Here is a 20,423-nt window from a genome sequence, read left to right as displayed (position 1 = left end):
TGTGAAGGAAAATGTAGAGTAAAAACGATAAATTAACTAACGGTACCAAAATGAAAAGGGAAAATGAATATATATAGTTTCATCCAATTGACTTGAAGAGACGACTTTTCCTGCATGGCAATGATATGATATAAAATGCGGGTAAAGAATAGACCCCTTTTTGAATCTTTAAAGAAATTAATTTTTTTTAATCTAAAATATTTTAATAGTACTCTTTTGACTATTTCATTCAGAAAATAAAGATTTATGGTGAGAATAAGATTTAAACTCATAATAACATATAATATTTAACATCAAATCACACTACAAAAAATTTGTAATTTAGTGACGGAAAAATTCCATTGCTAAATAGAGACGAAAATTCGGATTTGCGACAGAATATTTCGTCACCAAATTTTTATTTTTTTTAAAAATCTAGTGACGGAATTAGTAACTGAATATTCTGTCACTAAATAATAAAAAAATTTTAATTTATTTTTTATGTTTTAGAGATGGGAGTTGCTCCGTCGCTAAATTTTAGATTTTTTATTTTTTTGATTTTTGATTTTTTAGCCATGGGGGTTGTCCGTTGCTAAATTTTATATTTTTATTTTTTATTTTTTAGCGACGAGTGTAACCTATCGTTAAATTTTTTCATTTGTTTTTATTTTTTAGCGACGGGGTTGCCCCGTCGCTAAATTTTTGTATTTTTTAATTATTTTTTTTTACTTTTTAGCAACGGGCATTGTCCCGTCGCTAAATTTTTGCATTTTTTATTTTTATTTTTTAGCGACGGGGTTGCTCTGTCGCTGAATTTTACTTTTTTATTTTTTTTATTTTTTATTTTTTAGCAACGGGTGTGCCCACGTCGCTAAATTTTGTATTTTTTATTTTTTTATTTTTATTTTTTAGCGACGGGGGTTGCCCCGTTACTAAATTTTGCAATTTTATTTTATTTATCTTTTATTTTTTTGCGACGGGGATTATCCTGTCGCTAAATTTTAATTTATTATTTAATTAAATTAATATTATTTAGCGATGGAATATTCTTTCGCTAAATAATAAAAAATTAAATAACTAATAAAAAATTAAAATTAAAATAAATATATAATTAAAAATTAAAAATTAATTTTTATTCGCAATGGGAGTATCTCGTTGCTAAATAATTATAAAATTTAAATAAAAATAAATTTTTTTTAGTATTAAATGCATATTTTATGTATTTTATTTACAAACCAAAATATGTAAATTGATATAATATTGTAAAATTTATAAGAACAAAAATGTATTAAACTAATTTTTAATCAAATAAAATTTAAATATTTAAGAGATTAATTAATTACAACATTTAAGTGGTACATTAGTTGACTTAAAAATTCATAGTATTTATTTTTTAAATTATTAATTTATGAATTTAAAATATTTAAAATAAAATTAAAACAGCTGCAGCTAAATTTAGTATATAATTAATATGTGCAGCTTATACAATGAGATGACTTGCAGTTCGGACGGTCGCACGCGCGCACGCCCACACGAGGGACCTAGGATCGAAACCAAGGACGGGGAAAATTAGGTTGCGCTAGGGGGGATTAATTCTAGCGTACATGTGGCGGCTTAAGGTGGTGCCACTTGGTGTGTTGAGGCGCGCACACGTGTTCGCCCATGGATTAATTTTTTTTTTAAATAAAGGTTAGCGACGAAAATTTTTCCATCGCTAATTTAAATTTATTTTAATTTTTTTAATATTTAATTTTTTATTATGTATTAGTGACGAAAAATTCCGTAGCTATTTAGCGACGGAATTTTCCGTCGCTAAAATAATTTTAAATTTTTTTATTTTTTTAATCAACGACGAAAATTCTTATCGCTAATTCCGTCGCTAATTTGACCCATCACAAAGTCCGTCGCTAAAATTTAGTGATGGGAAGATGCTTGTCGCTAAATTTTTTAGTGACGAAATTTGATGTTTTAGCGACGGATTTTTTCGTCGCTAAATGTCATTTTTCTTGTAGTGTCAATTATACCACTGTATCCAAATTCATCTTCATACAGGGGCAGATTTATGTGTGAGATGCCCTGGGCTGAAGCCTAGGGTAGCCCACAAGAAAATTGAATTAGGTAGGCTTAAATTTGCAATTATTTGACCCCAGCCCACCCCAGCCCCTATCTGGAAACCTTTTTCTTCTCCACTTCTTCTTCCTTTCCCGACTTCACTCTCGCTCTCTCTCACCCTCGTCACCTCTCGCTCTCTGCCTCCTCTTTCTTTCTCGTCTGGCGTCCTCTTGCGTTGGCCCTCGCTCTTTGCATCTCTCTTGCTCGTGCTCTCCATCGGCCTCTCGCTCTCTTCATCTCTCTTGCTCGCGCTCACCCTCGGCCCCTCTTGCTCGTGCTCTCCCTCGGCCTCTCGCTCTCTTCATCTCTCTTGCTCGCGCTCACCCTCGGCCCCTATTGCTCTCGCCTCTCTTGCTCTCGCTCACCCTCGCCCTTTTCTCTTTCTCTCGCTCGACCGCTCTCGCTCTCACCAGCCCTAGCTGCTGCGACGCTGCCTCTCGGGTCTTGGCTCTCGGCGTCTCACCCTCTTGCTCGCCCCGAAGCCCTCTGCTCTGCCTCTCGGCCTCGCCCTTGCTCACTGCCTTGCTTCATTTGATTGAGAGCTAGGTAATTTTTTTTTTTTTTTTTGCCTCTGCCTCTGCTTAACAAGTAAAATAAATTGTTTCAATTTGTTTGTGGTTTCAACTTTGTTGTTGATTGATTCGTTGAAGCTGCTGTTTTTTTTGAGCAAGTTATAAGTGATTTTTTTGCTAATTTTGTGTCTGCCTGGAGTTGGCTGTTTGATTGCTGCATTCAGTTAGGATTAGGAATACAATTGTCAATTGTTAATTTGTTATATTGGCCTTGCATTTGCCTCAAATCTTGAGTTAAATATTTTAATTGTTCGATTATTGAAGTATGTTATTTTTTGTTTGTGTATCTTAGAATTTAGAATGGAACAACAACCTTCTGCGAAGAAAAGAAAAACATTGTTATCTTTTTTCAGAAAGAGAGATCATCATACTAGTGAAAGTATTTCAACTGATAATGTGCAAAATCAATCTAGTGAATTTACACCAATTCCTTCAAGTTTATCTCCTGAAATTGAAGTTTCTCCTTCTTCAAATCCTGAATATCAATGGTTTTCTTGCATTGAAAGTACCTTGCCGAGCTCAAATTTAATGAAAATTTGTTGTATTGACGTTTTAGTTATATAAGAATTTTATTGCATTAACTTTTTAAAATTTCAGCCCCCCAACTTAAATTCTTGGATCCGCCCTTGTCTTCTTATAAATATTGCCTAAACAAATTTTAAATTTTAACTATCAATTGTATTTCTTAACTTGCACGTGCATAGCACGTGTTGCATTCTTTGTTTTTAATGAAAAATATCCAAAAGATTATGTAAAAGCTTAACTCAATTCAAAAACAAACAAACACAGAAGATTGAGGGCTCGTTTGGCAAAGTGACTTGTCCGTTTATAAGCTATTGAAAAGCTGGTGAGATGTTTGGGTGCACCTCACCAATGTTTTGCAAAAGCTATGCATTTTGCAAAAGCCATTGGGAGATAGGTTTTGCAAAACGCTGGTTATTTATAAGTTGGGTTGATCCAGTATTTTATCATTTTACCCTTATCTTTTTACTAATTTTTAGCCATGTCATTTTTTTTCAACCTCTAGCTCCCGCCGCCTTGTTCTTCAGCTCTTTCGACCACCACCGTTGACTACTGCCATCACCCCCACTGGTCATCCATTGCCCTCATCTCCTTCGTTCGTGTTTTTCCTCCCTGTTGCTGCCATAGCCGATCGAACTGTTATATATATATATATATAACTATCATATTTATATATAACAGTAATAAAGATATATAATATATATAATAATATTATGTTAATATATTTTTAATAATATGAAAATTATTTATTAATATTTAATAATAAAATTTTACATTATTTAATAACATATCTATTCTCGTCTTCTTATCAAGTTGTAATAACTTATCGGTTCTTTTGAACCAAACACATAACTATTAACTGATAGTTTAAAATCATATTTATTCAAACACATTATCAGTTTAAACCTTATCTAATTTAAATGCTACAATCAGCTTAAACACTATCGAGCTTAAAAACTCTAAAAAAAAAAAGCCTAGCCAAACTACTAAGCCTGAAAACTGTGTCCAGGGGATTGATTGCTTCATAGTTCATGGTTCACCTCCTCTAAGGGCAGCGCCCTTAATCCCAGTCCTTTCCGCTGTGGTTTAGCATTAATAGACAGCCTTGCAGAATGGTTGAAAGCAGCAGCTGTGACAATTCATGAACTCATGGCCATGAGAAAGACAGACGAGAATATATTGACACATATATATATATATATATGTATATACATTTATAGATGTAGCTCTTACAGTGGGATGTGTAGAGGCGAGCGAACAGAGCAAAACAAGCAACTGCACAAGCTCGGAAAGACCAGGGATACAGCGCCCACATGCAACTGCACAAGCTGCGAGAGGGAGAAGCACCGATGATTCGTTGGCCTGCTTATCATTTGATTTAGATAGCTCCATGGCCTTAGCTATGTCTTCCTCCAGCTGCTTAATTTGCCCATCCAGCCGATTTCCCGGCTTGCCACGGTTGGTTTTAAAAGTTGTGACTTGCTTCTGCAAAGGTTTCAGCCTTTTCCTGAGGTCCCCAGTCGACTGAGATATTTTCTCGAGCTTCGTCAATGCCGTCCTAAAGGCAACCGCGAAGGCAAAGAAGAAGAGAATTGTCATCTTAACCTCGTCGGTGTAACTTAGTTGGAGATAGATAGAGGCAACGCCATAAAATAGGCTAAGTCGCATGAGTGCTGTAACTTGGCTTCTATAAGAGTTGACTACTTCATACTGTTCCGTCCGAATCCTCTTCCCTTCTTGCGTCAGATTTTTAGCCTCCTCCTCAAGTGACGCTAATTGTTTTTCAGCATTACCTGCCCAAAAAAAAAAAATGTTACAGATATCTTGATTTTTTATTTTTGGTCTTCTGTGAAAGTTAGACCCAACTAAAATAATTTGAGAGGAGACCCAAATAGAACTTTTTTTGGGGAGTTGTGGCGGGAGGGGACGGTCGAAGAAGACGAGTTCCAGGCAAAGGCGAAGGCAAAATTCACTGGCGAAGGCAGACAAATTGCAAAGACCAAATACAGTGATGGCGGCAACCAGTAAAGGCGGCGGCAGCTTCTTTGGTGGCGACCAGCAGAGGCAGCGACAACAACAGCTTCTTCGACGAGGAGGAGGAACAGATCAAACTGATTTGTGATTTTGAGATTTTTTTTGTATTTATTTTTATATTGAATGAGTGATTATGTATTTGTGTATTTGGTTATTGATTTGTGTATTTGATTATTGATTTTGTGTATGTGTACCTGATTATTAATTAATTTATTTGATTATTAATTTTGTATACGTGTGTTTGATTATTTTATGTATTTAATTATTAATTATGTGTATTCTGAAATAAATAAAACTAAATTTTATTGAAAAATAATTGAAATAAGGAATCAATAGAGAAGATAATAGGAAGTGTTATTGGAACAAATATAATTTTTAAAATAAAATTAGAATAAGAAGAAAATTATTTATAATATAATAAAAAACGAGATAGAGAATATTTTTGGAGATAGCCTAACAACATCTAATACAAAACAAAGCAAATCACAAAGCCACACTACAAAAAAAGAGGTTGTTTCCAATGTCTAAGAAGAACTATGTGCCACAGGAAAAAGCTTATGGCATTTTTAGATGCTAGAAAATATTTGTTGCGCTTAACAACATGCATTGATAATGATCAATTAAACGCCAGTTATATGCATTGTTACCTATATCATTCCTGTTGGCTTTCATGCATGTTGAAAGAAATTATTGTATTTGTTAAGATCTAACATTAAACTTGCAAATGAACATCCTATCATACATCAAAAAGAGCTAATTGAGCCCTTCGAGACCAAGCCACGTGGTTAAACGGTGGAACTTAAGTGCTTGCTGGTCACCCCCAATCGGTTGTGTATGGGTTCGATTTTTTAGGTGCGCAGGATCCCGCGATTTACCTCATGTGTTAGTGTAACACCTCGCTTTTCTAAATGTATTATAACTTAGGAAATTTTGAGCTAAACAATAACAAAAATTTCAAAAAATTTCAATTATCATTCATCTATCTAAAATGAGAATCATTATAAACATCAAATGCAAAAACTAAATATCGAACCTCAAAACAACATTGAACCATAGCAGTTTGAGTCGGTCCTAGGTTTTCTAAGGTTCAGGGTAAATTTTTTTAAATGTGCCCCTTTATACAAATTAAATAAAAAAAATTATCAACTAATTAATTTTATTAAAATTATAAGAATTTACAAAAAAATAAGAAAGAATACTTTGGGGCCTCATTAAAACCTTATTTGAGAAAAATCCAATGGGACAAAAACCCAAATGAAGGAAAAAGAGTACCCTGCATTATAAACATTGCATTAAAAAATGAAAACTACATATTTGAATCTACATATTTGGCTAATAAGAAAGTCTGTTTTGATTTTCTATATTTTGTTTATTTGTTTTATATTATATTAAATAATTAATAAGAGACTTTTCTTCCTAATTATGTTTCTTCTTGAGATTGAGAATTGATTGATTGGCTTTTTTTTCATTAACAGTATAGAGGCGACAACTTCTTTCTTGATTTTTTTTTAATTTTTTATACACATATATACATAAGCTTAACAAAAAAATTTGGGCCCCCCTTACTTGTGGGCCCCAGGCTGTAGCCCTGGCCCAGGGCTGACTCCGATAGTAATATTAGATGGATGTTATTTAAACACAAATCGTAATACATAACACTATTTTACAAGATTGATTGTCAGCAAAACATAAGTTTCCCAACATGACTAAAACATATTCGAATTTTCAAGAAGAAGCAAAATGCAGGAACAACTTGCTAAAACTTTGTTGGACACAACATCTCGTGCTGATACATCTCATCTACTTTGTTGTAAACTCCATTTGAAATATTTGAATATTCCAAGGGCATAGTCTAAATTAGATGTTGAATCATCTAAGTGAGGTTTTATTTAATAAAATCTCATGCATGACATGTCAAGGGAAAAAATGCATCATCTTTCTTTTCATGCTAATTATTATTTGGCAAACTTACTAGCAAGGGCAGGATATACTTACAACATCCGTGATAGATTAGCAATATCATCACTCCACATGCGATGCATGCCAATAAATACTAAGAATGTACATACGTATCACAACACAATGTATGAATGCATGTATGAAGCATCATAACACATGACAATATGACAAATAAAGTAATCCTCACATAAAGTCATATCGAGTTAGGGTAAACCACTCATAATAAATCAAGTTTAAGTAAAAATACTCACCTTGAAACTCATGTCAGGTTCCATACAGATGCTTCCTATGTCCCAATGCCCCCTCAAACCGGCACTTGAAGACTCGGCTCTAGTGATCCTTTCGTGATTCCGGAGGCCCTTTGAAATTGGCCTTCCCTTGCTCTTTTGCCTTCCAAACTTTCCAGATCTTCTCATTTCCTCACCTAGAGTAGAACCTCTTTGCTAATTTAACGCAATGAGTTCCTGAACACCCGATTCCAAATGCCTCTCTTCTCAATCAAAATTTTAACTATTTATAGCCAAGATCACCGCTTTTCAGGCCAATCCATGACCGACTCTTGGTCCCCGAGCTCTTCCTTAGCCATTGGGAACCCCGAAACCCCTTGAAAAATGCTCAAAACCAGTCACGACACCCCTAGTTTTTTTGGCAAAGAGTCATCCAGATGACAAGCCATCTCTAGCCAATTTCTTGGCCATTTCGACCGAGCTTCGTGCTAATCTACCTCCTTAGGCCTTGAAGTCCTACGATTAGGCCTTCACATGGCCGGTTTTGGCCCTGGTCGGAGGCCACAAAAGCTGTTGGCCACTACCGTGCCCCACCGGCCAATTTTTCCCCTATTTTTTTTTATATACACATATGTATATACATATATATTATATATATTTTTATTGATTAATGTACAAGATAATATTTTTCATAATAATATATATTCCAGATCGTATAACATATCACAGCCGTATAGAATTAACATGAACTTTGTATATAAGAGATTCCTATTTCCCAAAATCGCTGATTGATCACTTTTGATCGGAATCGAAATTTATACTTTGGCCCAAGAATTTCAAAGAATCAAGCACCTTTTTTTATAAAATTTTGGTACATTACAGTCAGAATCAAGGGGCTGAGTGGCAGGGGCGCCAATTGTAAGAACCCATATTTTCGTAACATTTTCACGTAATTTAGGCAAGTTTAGAATACCGAAAAATTGGTTTGGTAGCAGTTATACATACCGAATTGACTGCAAGGAATACCTCGGAGTGAAATTATCTAAGAAAAATTATATGGTCTCGATGAGTGTTTCGAGATAAGATTTATAGTATCAAAAGAAATTGAATCAAGAATGATTTTCGGTACAATTAAAATGCAGCTGCCATTTAGGCTGCAAAACCAAATTGTTGTAAGAGGCTCCCGAAAAATCAACGGAACCCTAGGGGGGATTCGATTTTATGTAATGAGCAACCCTTCAGTGGTTTCGGGATTAAACAATGGCCTGGTGAGAACACTGGGACGAAATTGTCATTATCGAGTAACTTTGAAGTTTTTGATTTTGCATTTTTAGTATTGTAATGCAAATTAATTTGAGGTTTAAGGGTATAGTTGTAATTAAGGAATTGCATAGGTGAAATAAGGATGAAATTTGAGATTTAAATGTGTTATTTCTTTATTATTATAGTATAATATATGATATATATGTATATGTACATATATGGAAGCAGTGGGTGCAAATTTGTGCAATTGGAAGCACATAATCAATCGTGGGCTGCAAGATTTGAAAGATAATCTTGCAAGAAGATATGGGGTAGGAAGAATTAAGAGATTGATTTATCTCTCATTAATTAAATGTGATGTACTATATATATTTATGTGTACGCGCATAGGAGAGCCCATGTATCTGTAAATGCAACCCATGCCACGCAAATCCCACGCCTCTGCAAATCCATGACAACAAGTTGAGTGTGTCAGATGCTAAGAGAGATGGGCGAAATGGTTGGAGATAGCTATAAAAGGGGATGGGTTGTGAGCAGATGGAAGGAGAGAGAGTTGCAGAGCAATGGTCGAAGCAAGCATGGGCGGCTGAGGCAACGAGCAACTAGCCGAGAGTTCGCTAGAGAGAGAGAGAGAGAGAGAAAGAAGGTAGCTGCGAGGGTAGCCGAAGGCGGCCGGAATGGGCCGCAACAGCTTGCGGCAGCCATGGCCGCAAGCTTCCAGCAGCCATTGCGGCCATGGCTGTAGGTAGCAGTTGCACGCGGAGGCCGGTTGATGGCTGCGATGGTGGTGGCCGTTGGGGCGGCCGGTGGCGAGCAGCGACAGCGGAAGCGAGGGCCCGCAACGCGGCTGTGTGGCGGTTGGGCAAAGCTGCTGGGCGCGCATGGTGGGCGGGCTGGTTGCAGGTAGCTCGCGGGTGAAGAAGAAGAAGAGGAAGAGAAGAAGGAAAAGGGAGAAGAAGAGGAAGAAAGAAGAGAAGAAGAAAATAAAGAAAAAGAAAAAGAGAGAAGAAGAAGCATGTGTGAGTTGTAGGAGGAAGGAGGGAGGAAGAAGATGAATAGGAGAAAGAGAAAAGAAAGAAAAGAAAAGAAAAAGAAAAAGAAAAAGAAAGAAAAAATGAAGAAAAAAATAAAAAAAGTGGTAGAAAAATCTTGAAAAATAGGATTTAGAGATTTAGTAATTTTTTGGAGATTTTGGCAAGAAAAATTGTTTTGGCACGCGTTTCAAGGATATGGTACGCATATCGAGAAAATCGAAAAAGCTAAGTTAAGGTAAGTAAAATTTCTTAGAAAATTTTAGAAATTCAAGAATATTATTTTATGAATTTTCACAGTGAAATATTTAAGAAATATTTAGTTTGGATCTATTGAGGAAAAATATGAAGAAATAGAGAGAAAAATAAAAAAATGCAAGAAATTATGAAAAAATAGGTTTTAATATTTATTTAATCAACTATGGTGATTAGGATAGTTTGAGGATTAAATTGAAGTGACTTGTGCAAATTTTGAGATTTGTACGTAAATCGAGACGATTATCGAGACAATACACGAATATCGAGGTAGCTTGATAGGCTGGAGAAGGGTAGTACTTCCCAACTGAACTTAGTTTTATGAAAAATGTTTGATTAGTAGGTGATTTATCTTTTAAACCCCGATCCTCGGGGATACTTTCATCATCTTGACATGTTCCAATATGTATCCATCACGTAGACTGCATACATGACATGACTATGAAATGCATAACTACACGTTGATATCATTGATCACGCGTATTGTGGCCGTAAGGAGTACGAACTGGCACCGTTACTTTACCAAGGGTGCACCCATACACCTTGGCTTCGAAAGAGGTGGCCGTAAAAATATTAAGTAGTATGAAGGGTGCAGTTGACCCTTATGATGAGTAAGACATTGCATTATTACACGAAATATATTTTCTGTACCCTTACTTAGATGATTCATCATCTAACTTAGGTTTTGCCCCTGAAATATTCAAACATTCCAGATGGAAATTGTAGCAGATACGGGGATGAATGAGACATGAAATAACACTTAGCAAGGGGCATGATGAATGAAATGTATGTTATGTAGCTTATATATTTAAGTTCTGCTACTTTAAATTTTGAACGTTTTGAGAAATGTTGATTTATATCCTTATGATTAATTAAGATGTAAGAATTAATTTATGATCAATGTTGATATATTAGGTTCGATCATTGCTTCCGCATTTGATGTGTATAATGATTCTTTTTCAAGAAAAATAATTGGAAGTTCTATGACGGATTCGAGGTATGATGTGATTTATTATTAGTTTGAAAGGAAAAAAAAAATTATTGTCCTAGAATTGTCCCAAGTTATAATGTGCCCGGAAAAATAGGGTGTTACACCAGTGATGGAACGTTATCCAAAAAGAGAAAAGAGTTAATTGAACTTAGACGAAAAAAAAAAAAAAGAAGAAGATTGATTGTTTCCATTAATAAGTCACAACAAACAAAGGAACTATAACCCATTAATGTATCAAACTCACCCTTACTTTTCTTGTTGCCATCGGAGGCCAATTTTCCTAAAAAAAAACAAAAAACAAGAAAAGGAACAATCATATTCTTATTCAAGTATCTAAAAATCAAGCAAAATAGACCATAATGTTTATAGTACAATTAAACTGTATACTCTTTAAGAATGTTCCACCATTTAGTTATGTGAGGGAATTTTCTAGCCGTGATTTCAAAAATCTATAAACCCATTCTATTCTTATGACTTCAAGCAAGATAAACCCTAGATTTTGCAAGAAAATGACATGAATGTATGGCATGTTCACACATAAAAATACACTTTGAGTAGCTACTATTCAAATTTTTATTAGATTTAAGTTAAAAGAGGACCATTACAAAACCAAAACTAGCTCCAGGCTCCTGCGATTTACCTCTTCTGTCAAAATCAAGAGGTTGAGTAAGTGGTGGGGGTACCCGTGATGGAGCGTCATAAAAAAAAAAAAAAAAAGAGTTGATTGAACTTAGGAGAAAACAAAAAAAAAAAAAGATTAATTGTTTCTATTAATAAGTCACAACAAACAAAAGAACTATGACCCATTAATGTATCAAACTCACCATTAATTTCCTTGTTGCCACCAGGGGTCAATTTTCCTACAAAAAAAACCAAGAAAAGGAACAATCATATTCTTATTCAAGTATTTAAAAATCAAGCAAAATGGACCATGATGTTTATAGTACAATTAAACTATATACTCTTTAAGAATGTTCCACCATTCAGTTATGTGAAGGAATTTTCTAGCCTTGATTTCAAGAATCTATAAACCCATTATGTTCTTCAGTATGAATCTCACATTCTTATGATTTCAAGCAAGATAAACCCTAGATTTTGCAAGAAAATGCATGAATGTATGGCATGTTCACACATAAAAGTACACTTTGAGTAGCTAATATTCAAATTTTTATTAGATTTAAGTTAAAAGATGACAATTATAGAATCAAAACTAGCTTCAGGACGATTAAGTTTAGCTAATACAGGTTTAAATGTCTTGGAAGGACCTTGTATAACAGCTGCAACCAAAGCACAAACTCCCGGAATTAGTGCAACCAAAAGATCCAACATCGTCGATACCACCTTGTCGTCCCTGCAACAGATTAAGTTGATTTTTCACAAACTAATTAATGAAACAAAATGTCAAAAGTGTCGTGCCTAAATGTTAAAAATTACTATTCCACACATATAATATTATAAAGATTGTTCTGGAAAGAAGAATTGGAGGTAGCGAAATTGAAACGAGAAGATGTGCACTTGGACAGCTTTGAATTAGTTGTCCATGCGGCACCACCCACTTCAAATGTTAAGTATCCCATTATCTTATTATTAAAGAGAAAAATAAAGAATTAGAAAGAATTATTAAGAGTTTTTTTTTATTTTAAAGAGAGATTATTGTTGTCATTTTCTTGTGATTTAGAGGAAAAGTTATAATTTTTATTATTTTTTATAGTAAATTCTTCTATTCTTATCCATGATTTTTACCCTAATTTGTTTGAGGGTTTTTCACGTAAAATTTGTGTCTAATTTTTTACGTTATTATTATTTTTCTCAAATTATTAGTTGGGACCTTAATCTAATCTGGTGTTATTTCTCAACAAATTGTATCAAAGAATACATTGAAGTGTTTATGTATCTGCTTATCATATGTTTTGCAGTTGCCACTATAAAAGTGGATCTTTCACATCAGAAAATAAGTTAGATTATTAATCACTCTTTTGAAGATATTGGATACTATTCACATATATGGGGGTACTGTTCACAAGTACGGTTACTGTTCACGTGAAATAGTAGGAGCTAATTTTGTGCTCAAAGCAATTTGTGATATAAACAATGATGGCAAAATTTGAGATTGAAAAATTCAATGGGAGAAATTTCTCATTGTGAAAGTTAAAGATGAAGGCTATCTTGAGAAAAGATAATTGCCTAGTGGCCATAAGAGATAGGTCGAGGGACTTCACATATAACGATAAATAGAATGAGATGGATAATAATATTATTGTAAATCTTCATCTGACACTAGTAGATAATATATTGTCTAGCATAAAAGGAAAGAAAACAACAAATGATATTTGAGATCATCTTACAAAATTGTACGAGGCCAAATTACTTCATAACAAAAATTTTCTTAAGAGAAAATTGTATACTTTATGGATGTCAAAATCTACTGCAATAACAAAGCACATCAACACCCTGAATACTTTATTTTCTCATCTCACATAATTAGGTTATAAAATAGAGATACATGAGCATGTTGAACTTCTACTTCAAAGTTTACCGGATTCATATGATCAACTCATCATCAACTTAACAAATAATTCCAACACAGAAATCCTAGTCTTCGATGATATTACTGCAGCTGCTATTTTGGAATAAGAAAATTGGCGCAAAAATAAGGAAGATAGTTTTGCCAGTTTGCAACAAGCGAAGACATTGACGATAACGAGAGGTAGATCAGTGGAACGTGGCTCAAGTGGGAGCCAAAATTATGATAGATCAAAATCAAGAAGTAAGAAGAACCTGAAGTGCTACCACTGTAGCAAGAGGAGTCACCTAAAGAAGAATTGCTGGTATTTGAACAAGAAAAATTCCAGTCCTCAAGGAAATGTAGCAAGTACCTTAATAAAGGTGATGTACTATGTTGTGAATCAGCAACAACTTATAAAGCAAAAAAGAGATTTGTTCATATATGGCTCATTGACTCAAGAGCCTCATTCACATGATCTCTTAAAGAGAATGGTTCTATCATTATGAATTGGTCTCTGAAGGATTTATGTACAATTGTGATAATCGTGCCTTAAAGATTGTCGGTATTGGAACCATCAAATTAAAGCTCCATGATGATATAGTTTGCACTGTTCGAGAAGTGGCATGTGGAAGGCCTAAGGAAGAACTTGATTGCAAAATTGTGGTTGAGAAAGGGATCATGAAAGTGATTTGAGGAGCACTTGTATTAATGAAGGGATCAAAGGTGATTGCGAGGTTATACTTGTTGAAGGGAGAGACTTTGCAAGAAGAAGAAGCATCAGTTGCTTCAAGTAATCTAAGTGAAAGATCTATAACAGTGTGGCATTAGAAACTTGGACATATGTCTAAACAAGGAATGAAAATCCTTGTGGAGCAAAATTTTCTTTCAGGTCTTACAAATGTATCCTTACCATTTTGTAAGTATTGTGTTACAAGTAAGTAGCACAAGTTAAAGTTTAACACATCAAATTTTAGAAGCAAAAAAATTCTAAAATTGGTTCACTCTAATGTATGGCAAGCATTAGTACCGTCCCTAGGAGGAGCGAAGTACTTTGTGTCCTTCATATATGATTATTCAAGGAGATGTTAGGTGTATCCTATTAAGAGGAAGGAATATGTGTTTTCAGTCTTCAAAGTATACAAAGTGCAGGTGAAACTTGAATCTGGAAAAAGGATCAAGTGCATAAGGATAGATAATAGAAGAGAATATACCAGCAATGAGTTTGTTGAATTCTATAATCAGGAAGGTATCAAAAAACAGTTCACTATGACATACACTTCTCAACAAAATGGAGTAGCAGAACAAATGAACAAAACCTTATTAGAAAGAACAAGAGCAATGTTGGGAGCTGCGAGCTTCGAAAAGTCTTTCTAAGCAGAAGGAGTTACTACTACCTATTATGTGATAAATTAGGCCCCGTTAACTACAATTAAGTTGAAGATATCGATGAAGTGGTGGACTGGGAAGAAAGTTGATTATTCAAACCTCCATATATTTGGAAGTCCAGTGTATGTGATGCACAATGCCCAAGAAACTATAAAACTGGATCCAAAATCCGAGAAATGCTTTTTCTTGGGGTATACTAACGGAGTGAAAGGGTATTGCCTGTGGGATCCCACTTCCCACAAGGTTATAGTCAGAAAGGATGTTATCTTTGTAGAAGATAAACTACAAAGAAAAGAAGGTGATGATAGCACGGTGAAAAAAAATTCAAAGATTACACTGGTACAAGTAGAAAATGAATCTGAACAAAAAAAAAATTCTGAAGCAGTACCAGAACATGAGGAACAAGAACTAGTTGTGTCTGAGGCACCATAAATTTGTCGGTCAGGTCGCTTGACAAAATGTCCAGGTTGGTACTCGGATTATGTTATAGAAAGTAATGTTGCATACTTTTTCTAACAGAGGATGAGGAGCCATCAACTCTTCAAGAAGCAATGAACAATTTAGATGCATCTCGGTGGATGAAAGCAATGCAAGAAGAAATTGAAACTCTTCATAAGAATAAAACTAGGGAATTTGTGTTGTTACCACAAGGAAGAAAGCCTATCGATAACAAATGGGTGTATAGGATCAAGCGTAATAGTAATGATCAAGTGGAGCGGTATCATGCAAGATTGCTGGTAAAATGATATGTTCAGAAAGAATGGACTGATTTTAATGAGATACTTTCTCCTTTTGTTCAAATTACTACAGTTCAAGTAGTTCTTACAATGTGTGCTACATTTGACCTATATCTAGAGCAGCTAGATGTGAAGACTACTTTTCTTCATGAAGATCTTGAAGAAAAAATATATATGCATGCTCCAACTAGAGGGTTTTGAAGAAAAATGAAAAGAGAACTTGATTTGCAAGTTGAACAAATCTCTATATGGTCTCAAACAAGTATTGAGATGTTGGTATAAGAGATTTGATTCCTTCATCATGAGCCTTGGATATAGTAGATTTAATGCAAACTCTTGTGCATATTTCAAGAGGTTTGGTGAACTAGTATATGCAAACTACATGTTGGTAACATATCCCAACAAAGATCGCATTAAAGAATTGAAGGCATAGTTGGCTAGGGAGTTTGAAATGAAGAACATACCAACAAACAAGATTCTAGGGATGCAAATTCACTAAGATAGAAATAATAGGATGATATGGCTTTCACAAAAAAATTATTTAAAAAAAATTATTTAAAGAAGATCTTGCGGCCCTTCAACATGCAAGACTGTAAGTCAATTTTTAGCCCACTTTCTATTAATTTCAAGTTATCCTCCAATATGAATCATTGCAGTAAAGAAGAGATGATGGAGATGTCTCCAGTACTATATGCATTAGCAGTGGGAAGTTAATGTTTGCTATGATTTATACAAGACTAGACATTGCACATGTATTGGGAGTGATTAGTCGATATATGGTGAATCCTAGTAGAGAGTACTTGAACGCTATTAAAAAGGTCCTAAGATACATTAAAGAAATCACAGATGTTGCATTGTGTTATGGAGGATCAGACTTTATTGTGAGATGATATGTTAACTCAAATTATGTAGGTGATCTTGACAAAAACAAATCCACCACATGTTATGTGTTTGTATTTACAAGATGAGTTGTAAGTTGAGTTTTAAAACTATAGTCAGTTGTGGCTACGCCAACAACAGAAGCAAAATATGTAGTAGTTACATAAGCTAATAAAGAAGTTGAAGAAGGTATTGGAGGAACTCGGCCACGAACATGAGAAGATTTCTCTATTTTGTGATAGTCAGAGTGCTTTGCATGTTGCAAGGAATCCAGTCTTTTATTCAAAGACAAAATACATTCAAGTTTAATACCACTTCGTTTGTGAGAAAGTGGAAGAAAGAATCGTGGATATGTAGAAAATTCATAAAAAAAGAAAAAATAATTTAATAGATTTCATGGCAAAGGCAGTCAGTACCAATAAGTTTGTTTGATGTCGATTCTATAATAGTCTAGCAAAGATATAAGTAACAGGGAATGATAAGGAAGAAAAAATGGTGTAAAGATTGATTAATGCTCAATCAAATCTCCAACTGAGAAATTGTTGTGCCCAAATGTCAAAAATTGTGGCTGCACATATATAATATTATAAAGATTGTTTTGGATAGAAAAATTGGAGGCAACGAAATTGAAAGGAGAAGATGTGCAGGACAACTTTGAATAAGTTGTCCATGCGGTGCCACCCTTGCTGGCAACGTGTTTTAAACATATAAGAGAGGCCTATAAATTGGCTTTTTTAACTCATTTGTTAAGTATCCCAATATCCTACTATCTGAGAGAAAAATAGAGTTAGAAAGAATTATTAAGAGTATTTTTTTCTATTTTCAAGAAAGACTGTTGGTGTTATTTTATTATTATTTAGAGGGAATTTTTTTATTATTTTTCAAAGTAAAATTTTCTATTCTTGTCCATGCTTCTTACCCTAATTTGTTTGGGAGTTTTTTTATGTAAAATTCGTGTGTCTAATTTTCTACAATATTATTATTTTTTTCTGATTATCAGCTACGACTATGCTCTGATCTAATGTTATTTCTCAACACAAAGAAGAACTTGCCAGGATAATCAACAGTGTTAACTACTGTTAAAGTTCAAATAGTGTTGAACTTTAAGCTCCCATTGCGATCGAATCTAAGAGTTACATATACTTGCCAGAAAAACTAAGTTCATAAAGAACACAAGATACCATCCCTTTCCAATTTTACTTCGTCATTCATCCACCCAAAATAATGATTTCCTTAAGCCCCAATTCAGAACAGAAAGATCAGAATTCGATTTATTTCCCCCTTTCTCGGTCTGATTTCAGCCAGAATGTTCAAAATGGGCAAATCAGCTGAACATGGAAATTAGAAAAAGAAGAAAGTACTTGGTTTTTTTTTTTTGTTTTTTCATGATTTCTGTTCATTTATCAATCTTCCAGGCAAACCTAACACCTATATGATTTCCATTCAGTATATTGACATGTATGAAGCTACAGGTTTTGGGAAATTCAAGAGCAAAAGAAGAGAGAAGAGTTTCGGTTTCATGAACCCAGAAGATATTTTCATTTTCTGGAAAAGCTCCAGGAAAATGTCTCTATTTTCTGGGGAAAAAAGCTTGGGGAAATATCTTACCAGTTGGAGAGTACATCATCTGCACCATTCTTCCATCGAAGAAATGGAATAAAAGGAGCACTCAGATGATAATACAAGAATGAACCACAGAGAAAAGTCAGTCCAGCAAGTCTTTGCGGAAAATGAAAAAAGAATTAAAAGAAAAATATTTGTCAGAACGTCTCAATCGATCAACATACAATTTCTATCACCCAGCTGTAGATCAATAGATCATGTTTAAAGTTTACACAAAATTAAGAACCCAGAAAAAGATCTTCATATCATATATATTCATTTTGTTTGAGACGCACAAACAGTTGGATTTTCTCAGGAAGAAGATGGGGGTGATATCTTACCAATTGTAGGAGTTGGAGGAAATGCCACAACTCTTCTTGAATCAACAAGCAAAGATCTATGTTGATGTAGTTTACATAGAGCAGTAACCAGCAAGCAAAGAACTAGACTGATGTGCGTGCCTCTGTGTGCATATATATACAGAGAGACAGAGACAGAGACAGAGAGAGAAGGGCCAGATCAATAGAAGAGACTAAATGAACCAACCGATGGAAGAAGGGTAGATAGAAGACAGAGAGAGAGAGAGAGGAAGAGGACGCGGTAGGGGGCGGGGGGGTCAATATAAGTCAACCCACTGGTGGAAAAATAAAAGTATAATCTAGTATGAATTTTGGTTAAATATATATATTTTTTATTTTTTTAATTACACTTTTAAAGTTATATTTTTAAATCAATTTAATCTCTATAATTTGACATTTTTTCTCTATGACAACTTAAAACTTTTTATTATATCGATTATATTCCTAAACTTATATTTTCAAGTCAATTTAACTTCTATATTCTAATATGAATAGAATGTGATATGTACTTTATTTTTATTTTATATATAAAAATATAGGTATTAAATTAATTCAAAAATATAATTTTAAGGATATAATTAAAATAACGAAAAATTTCAATTGTTATAAAAAAAAATAGTCAAAGTAGAAAAGTTAAATTGATTTAAAAATTAGATTGATGTGTGTAATTGAAATAATAAAAATTTGAAGTGATCAGACGAAAAAACATAAAATCATAGGAGCAAAAATATGGATTTGGGTTTCAATTTTTGGAACTAAAGTTTGTTAGGGCTCAGGATCGAAAATAAAATACAATCAAACCATCAAGTACACGAACGAACACAAAAGATGTACATGAAAAATCCAAATTGAAAAAAATAATACAGACCAAAAAGAACCAAATATCACTGTGATGATATTGTTATGACAATCATTATATAACTGTTAATAATTTCAAGGCATTGAGTACCTCTTTATATATAAATCTATCACTCATTTATAAATTATAGATGTACATAAAATAGGATTTAAATAAAATCTCAAATTGCATTACTAAAATCATTTAACTTGTTAAATGCATAAATATTTTGTAACTTAGGATTAAATTAGCAGCACAAAGACATTGAAACTACATTACAATGCACAAGCTGCGAGAGGGAGGAGCACCAATAGCGGTGATTAGACAGCTTCATGGACTCGACTATGGAGTGCAATTTTGTTCACCCCCCGTTAGTTTTAGGAGGGGTAAAAAGGTCATTTTGAGAGGGTCTATACCCACTCCGTTTCTTTATCTCTCTCTCATTTCTCTCCCATTCCCTTACTCTCGTCGTTGACCCTCTCGCTGCCTTCCTCTCACCGTCGATTGCCTCGTCTCGCCACTGTATCGTTGCCTTGCCGCTGCATCGTCGCCTCACCACCGCCTCGCAATTGCATCGTCGCCTTACCACTGCATCTTCACCTTGCCGCCTAACGATCGACAAGGTGAGGATGCAGCGGCAAGATGAGGCAATCGGCACATTAGGAAACCTCGGTGGTCGACGCATGAGAAGAGGTAGCGGTGGCATGAGGCTGGCTGGAGAAGAAGAGGAAAGTGGGAAAGAAGAAATGAGAAAGGGAAGCTTGGAGAAGAAGAGAGATGAGAGGCCGTTAGTTTTTCACAAGGGTAAAAATAACCCCTATTAAATGGGGTGAACAAAATCACACTCTCGGCTATGCCCCTATGGCTTTCTTCCAACTCTGCAACTCGCTTACCCAGGCTATGCATCCAATCCAAAATCTTTCCCTAATCTCCCACTTCATAAGCCATCACTGCAAGAGGTCGAACCCAATCGTCTCCAAAATCCTCGACTTGATGCTGCAAATCTTTCAACTTTTTCTAGAGGTGTTGGGCCAGTTGAGATGTTGTCTTGAGCTTCCTCAACGCTATCATGAAAGCAGCGTGATGGTGAAGGCGAAGAAGGCGAGAATTTCCATTAGAAAAGAGACCCAAGAGTTAACATAGGGGCAATTTAGTGGGAGATGGATCGAGG

General features: G+C 34.6%; 2 protein-coding genes across 6 annotated transcripts in view; both read right to left on the bottom strand.

Moving 5' to 3' along the window:
- The window catches only part of LOC127797978 (uncharacterized), an 84,376-nt gene that overhangs the window by 49,432 nt on the left and 14,521 nt on the right, over positions 1-20,423 (bottom strand). The window lies entirely within an intron of this gene.
- Positions 4,077-18,662, bottom strand: LOC127797981 (uncharacterized). 4 transcript variants are annotated; one of them, XM_052331241.1, is made up of 7 exons: positions 18,397-18,662; positions 18,062-18,121; positions 12,211-12,296; positions 11,770-11,805; positions 11,190-11,225; positions 4,419-4,978; positions 4,077-4,314 (listed from the first exon to the last, which is right to left on the bottom strand). In XM_052331241.1, the coding sequence occupies exons 3-7, from the start codon at positions 12,272-12,274 to the stop codon at positions 4,246-4,248; spliced, it is 765 nt and encodes a 254-aa protein (XP_052187201.1). In that variant the 5' UTR covers positions 12,275-12,296; positions 18,062-18,121; positions 18,397-18,662; the 3' UTR covers positions 4,077-4,245. The 4 variants fall into 4 exon arrangements, with proteins under 4 accessions (XP_052187201.1, XP_052187200.1, XP_052187202.1 ...); XM_052331240.1 differs by having other exon boundaries at positions 18,062-18,090; XM_052331239.1 differs by lacking the exon at positions 18,062-18,121 and having other exon boundaries at positions 4,078-4,314; positions 18,397-18,660.

Source organism: Diospyros lotus, chromosome 3 (assembly GCF_014633365.1).
Source record: "Diospyros lotus cultivar Yz01 chromosome 3, ASM1463336v1, whole genome shotgun sequence".
Lineage (NCBI taxonomy): Eukaryota > Viridiplantae > Streptophyta > Magnoliopsida > Ericales > Ebenaceae > Diospyros > Diospyros lotus.
The sequence above is the reverse complement of the archived record's forward strand: the minus strand, read 5'-3'. Positions and strand labels throughout refer to the sequence as shown.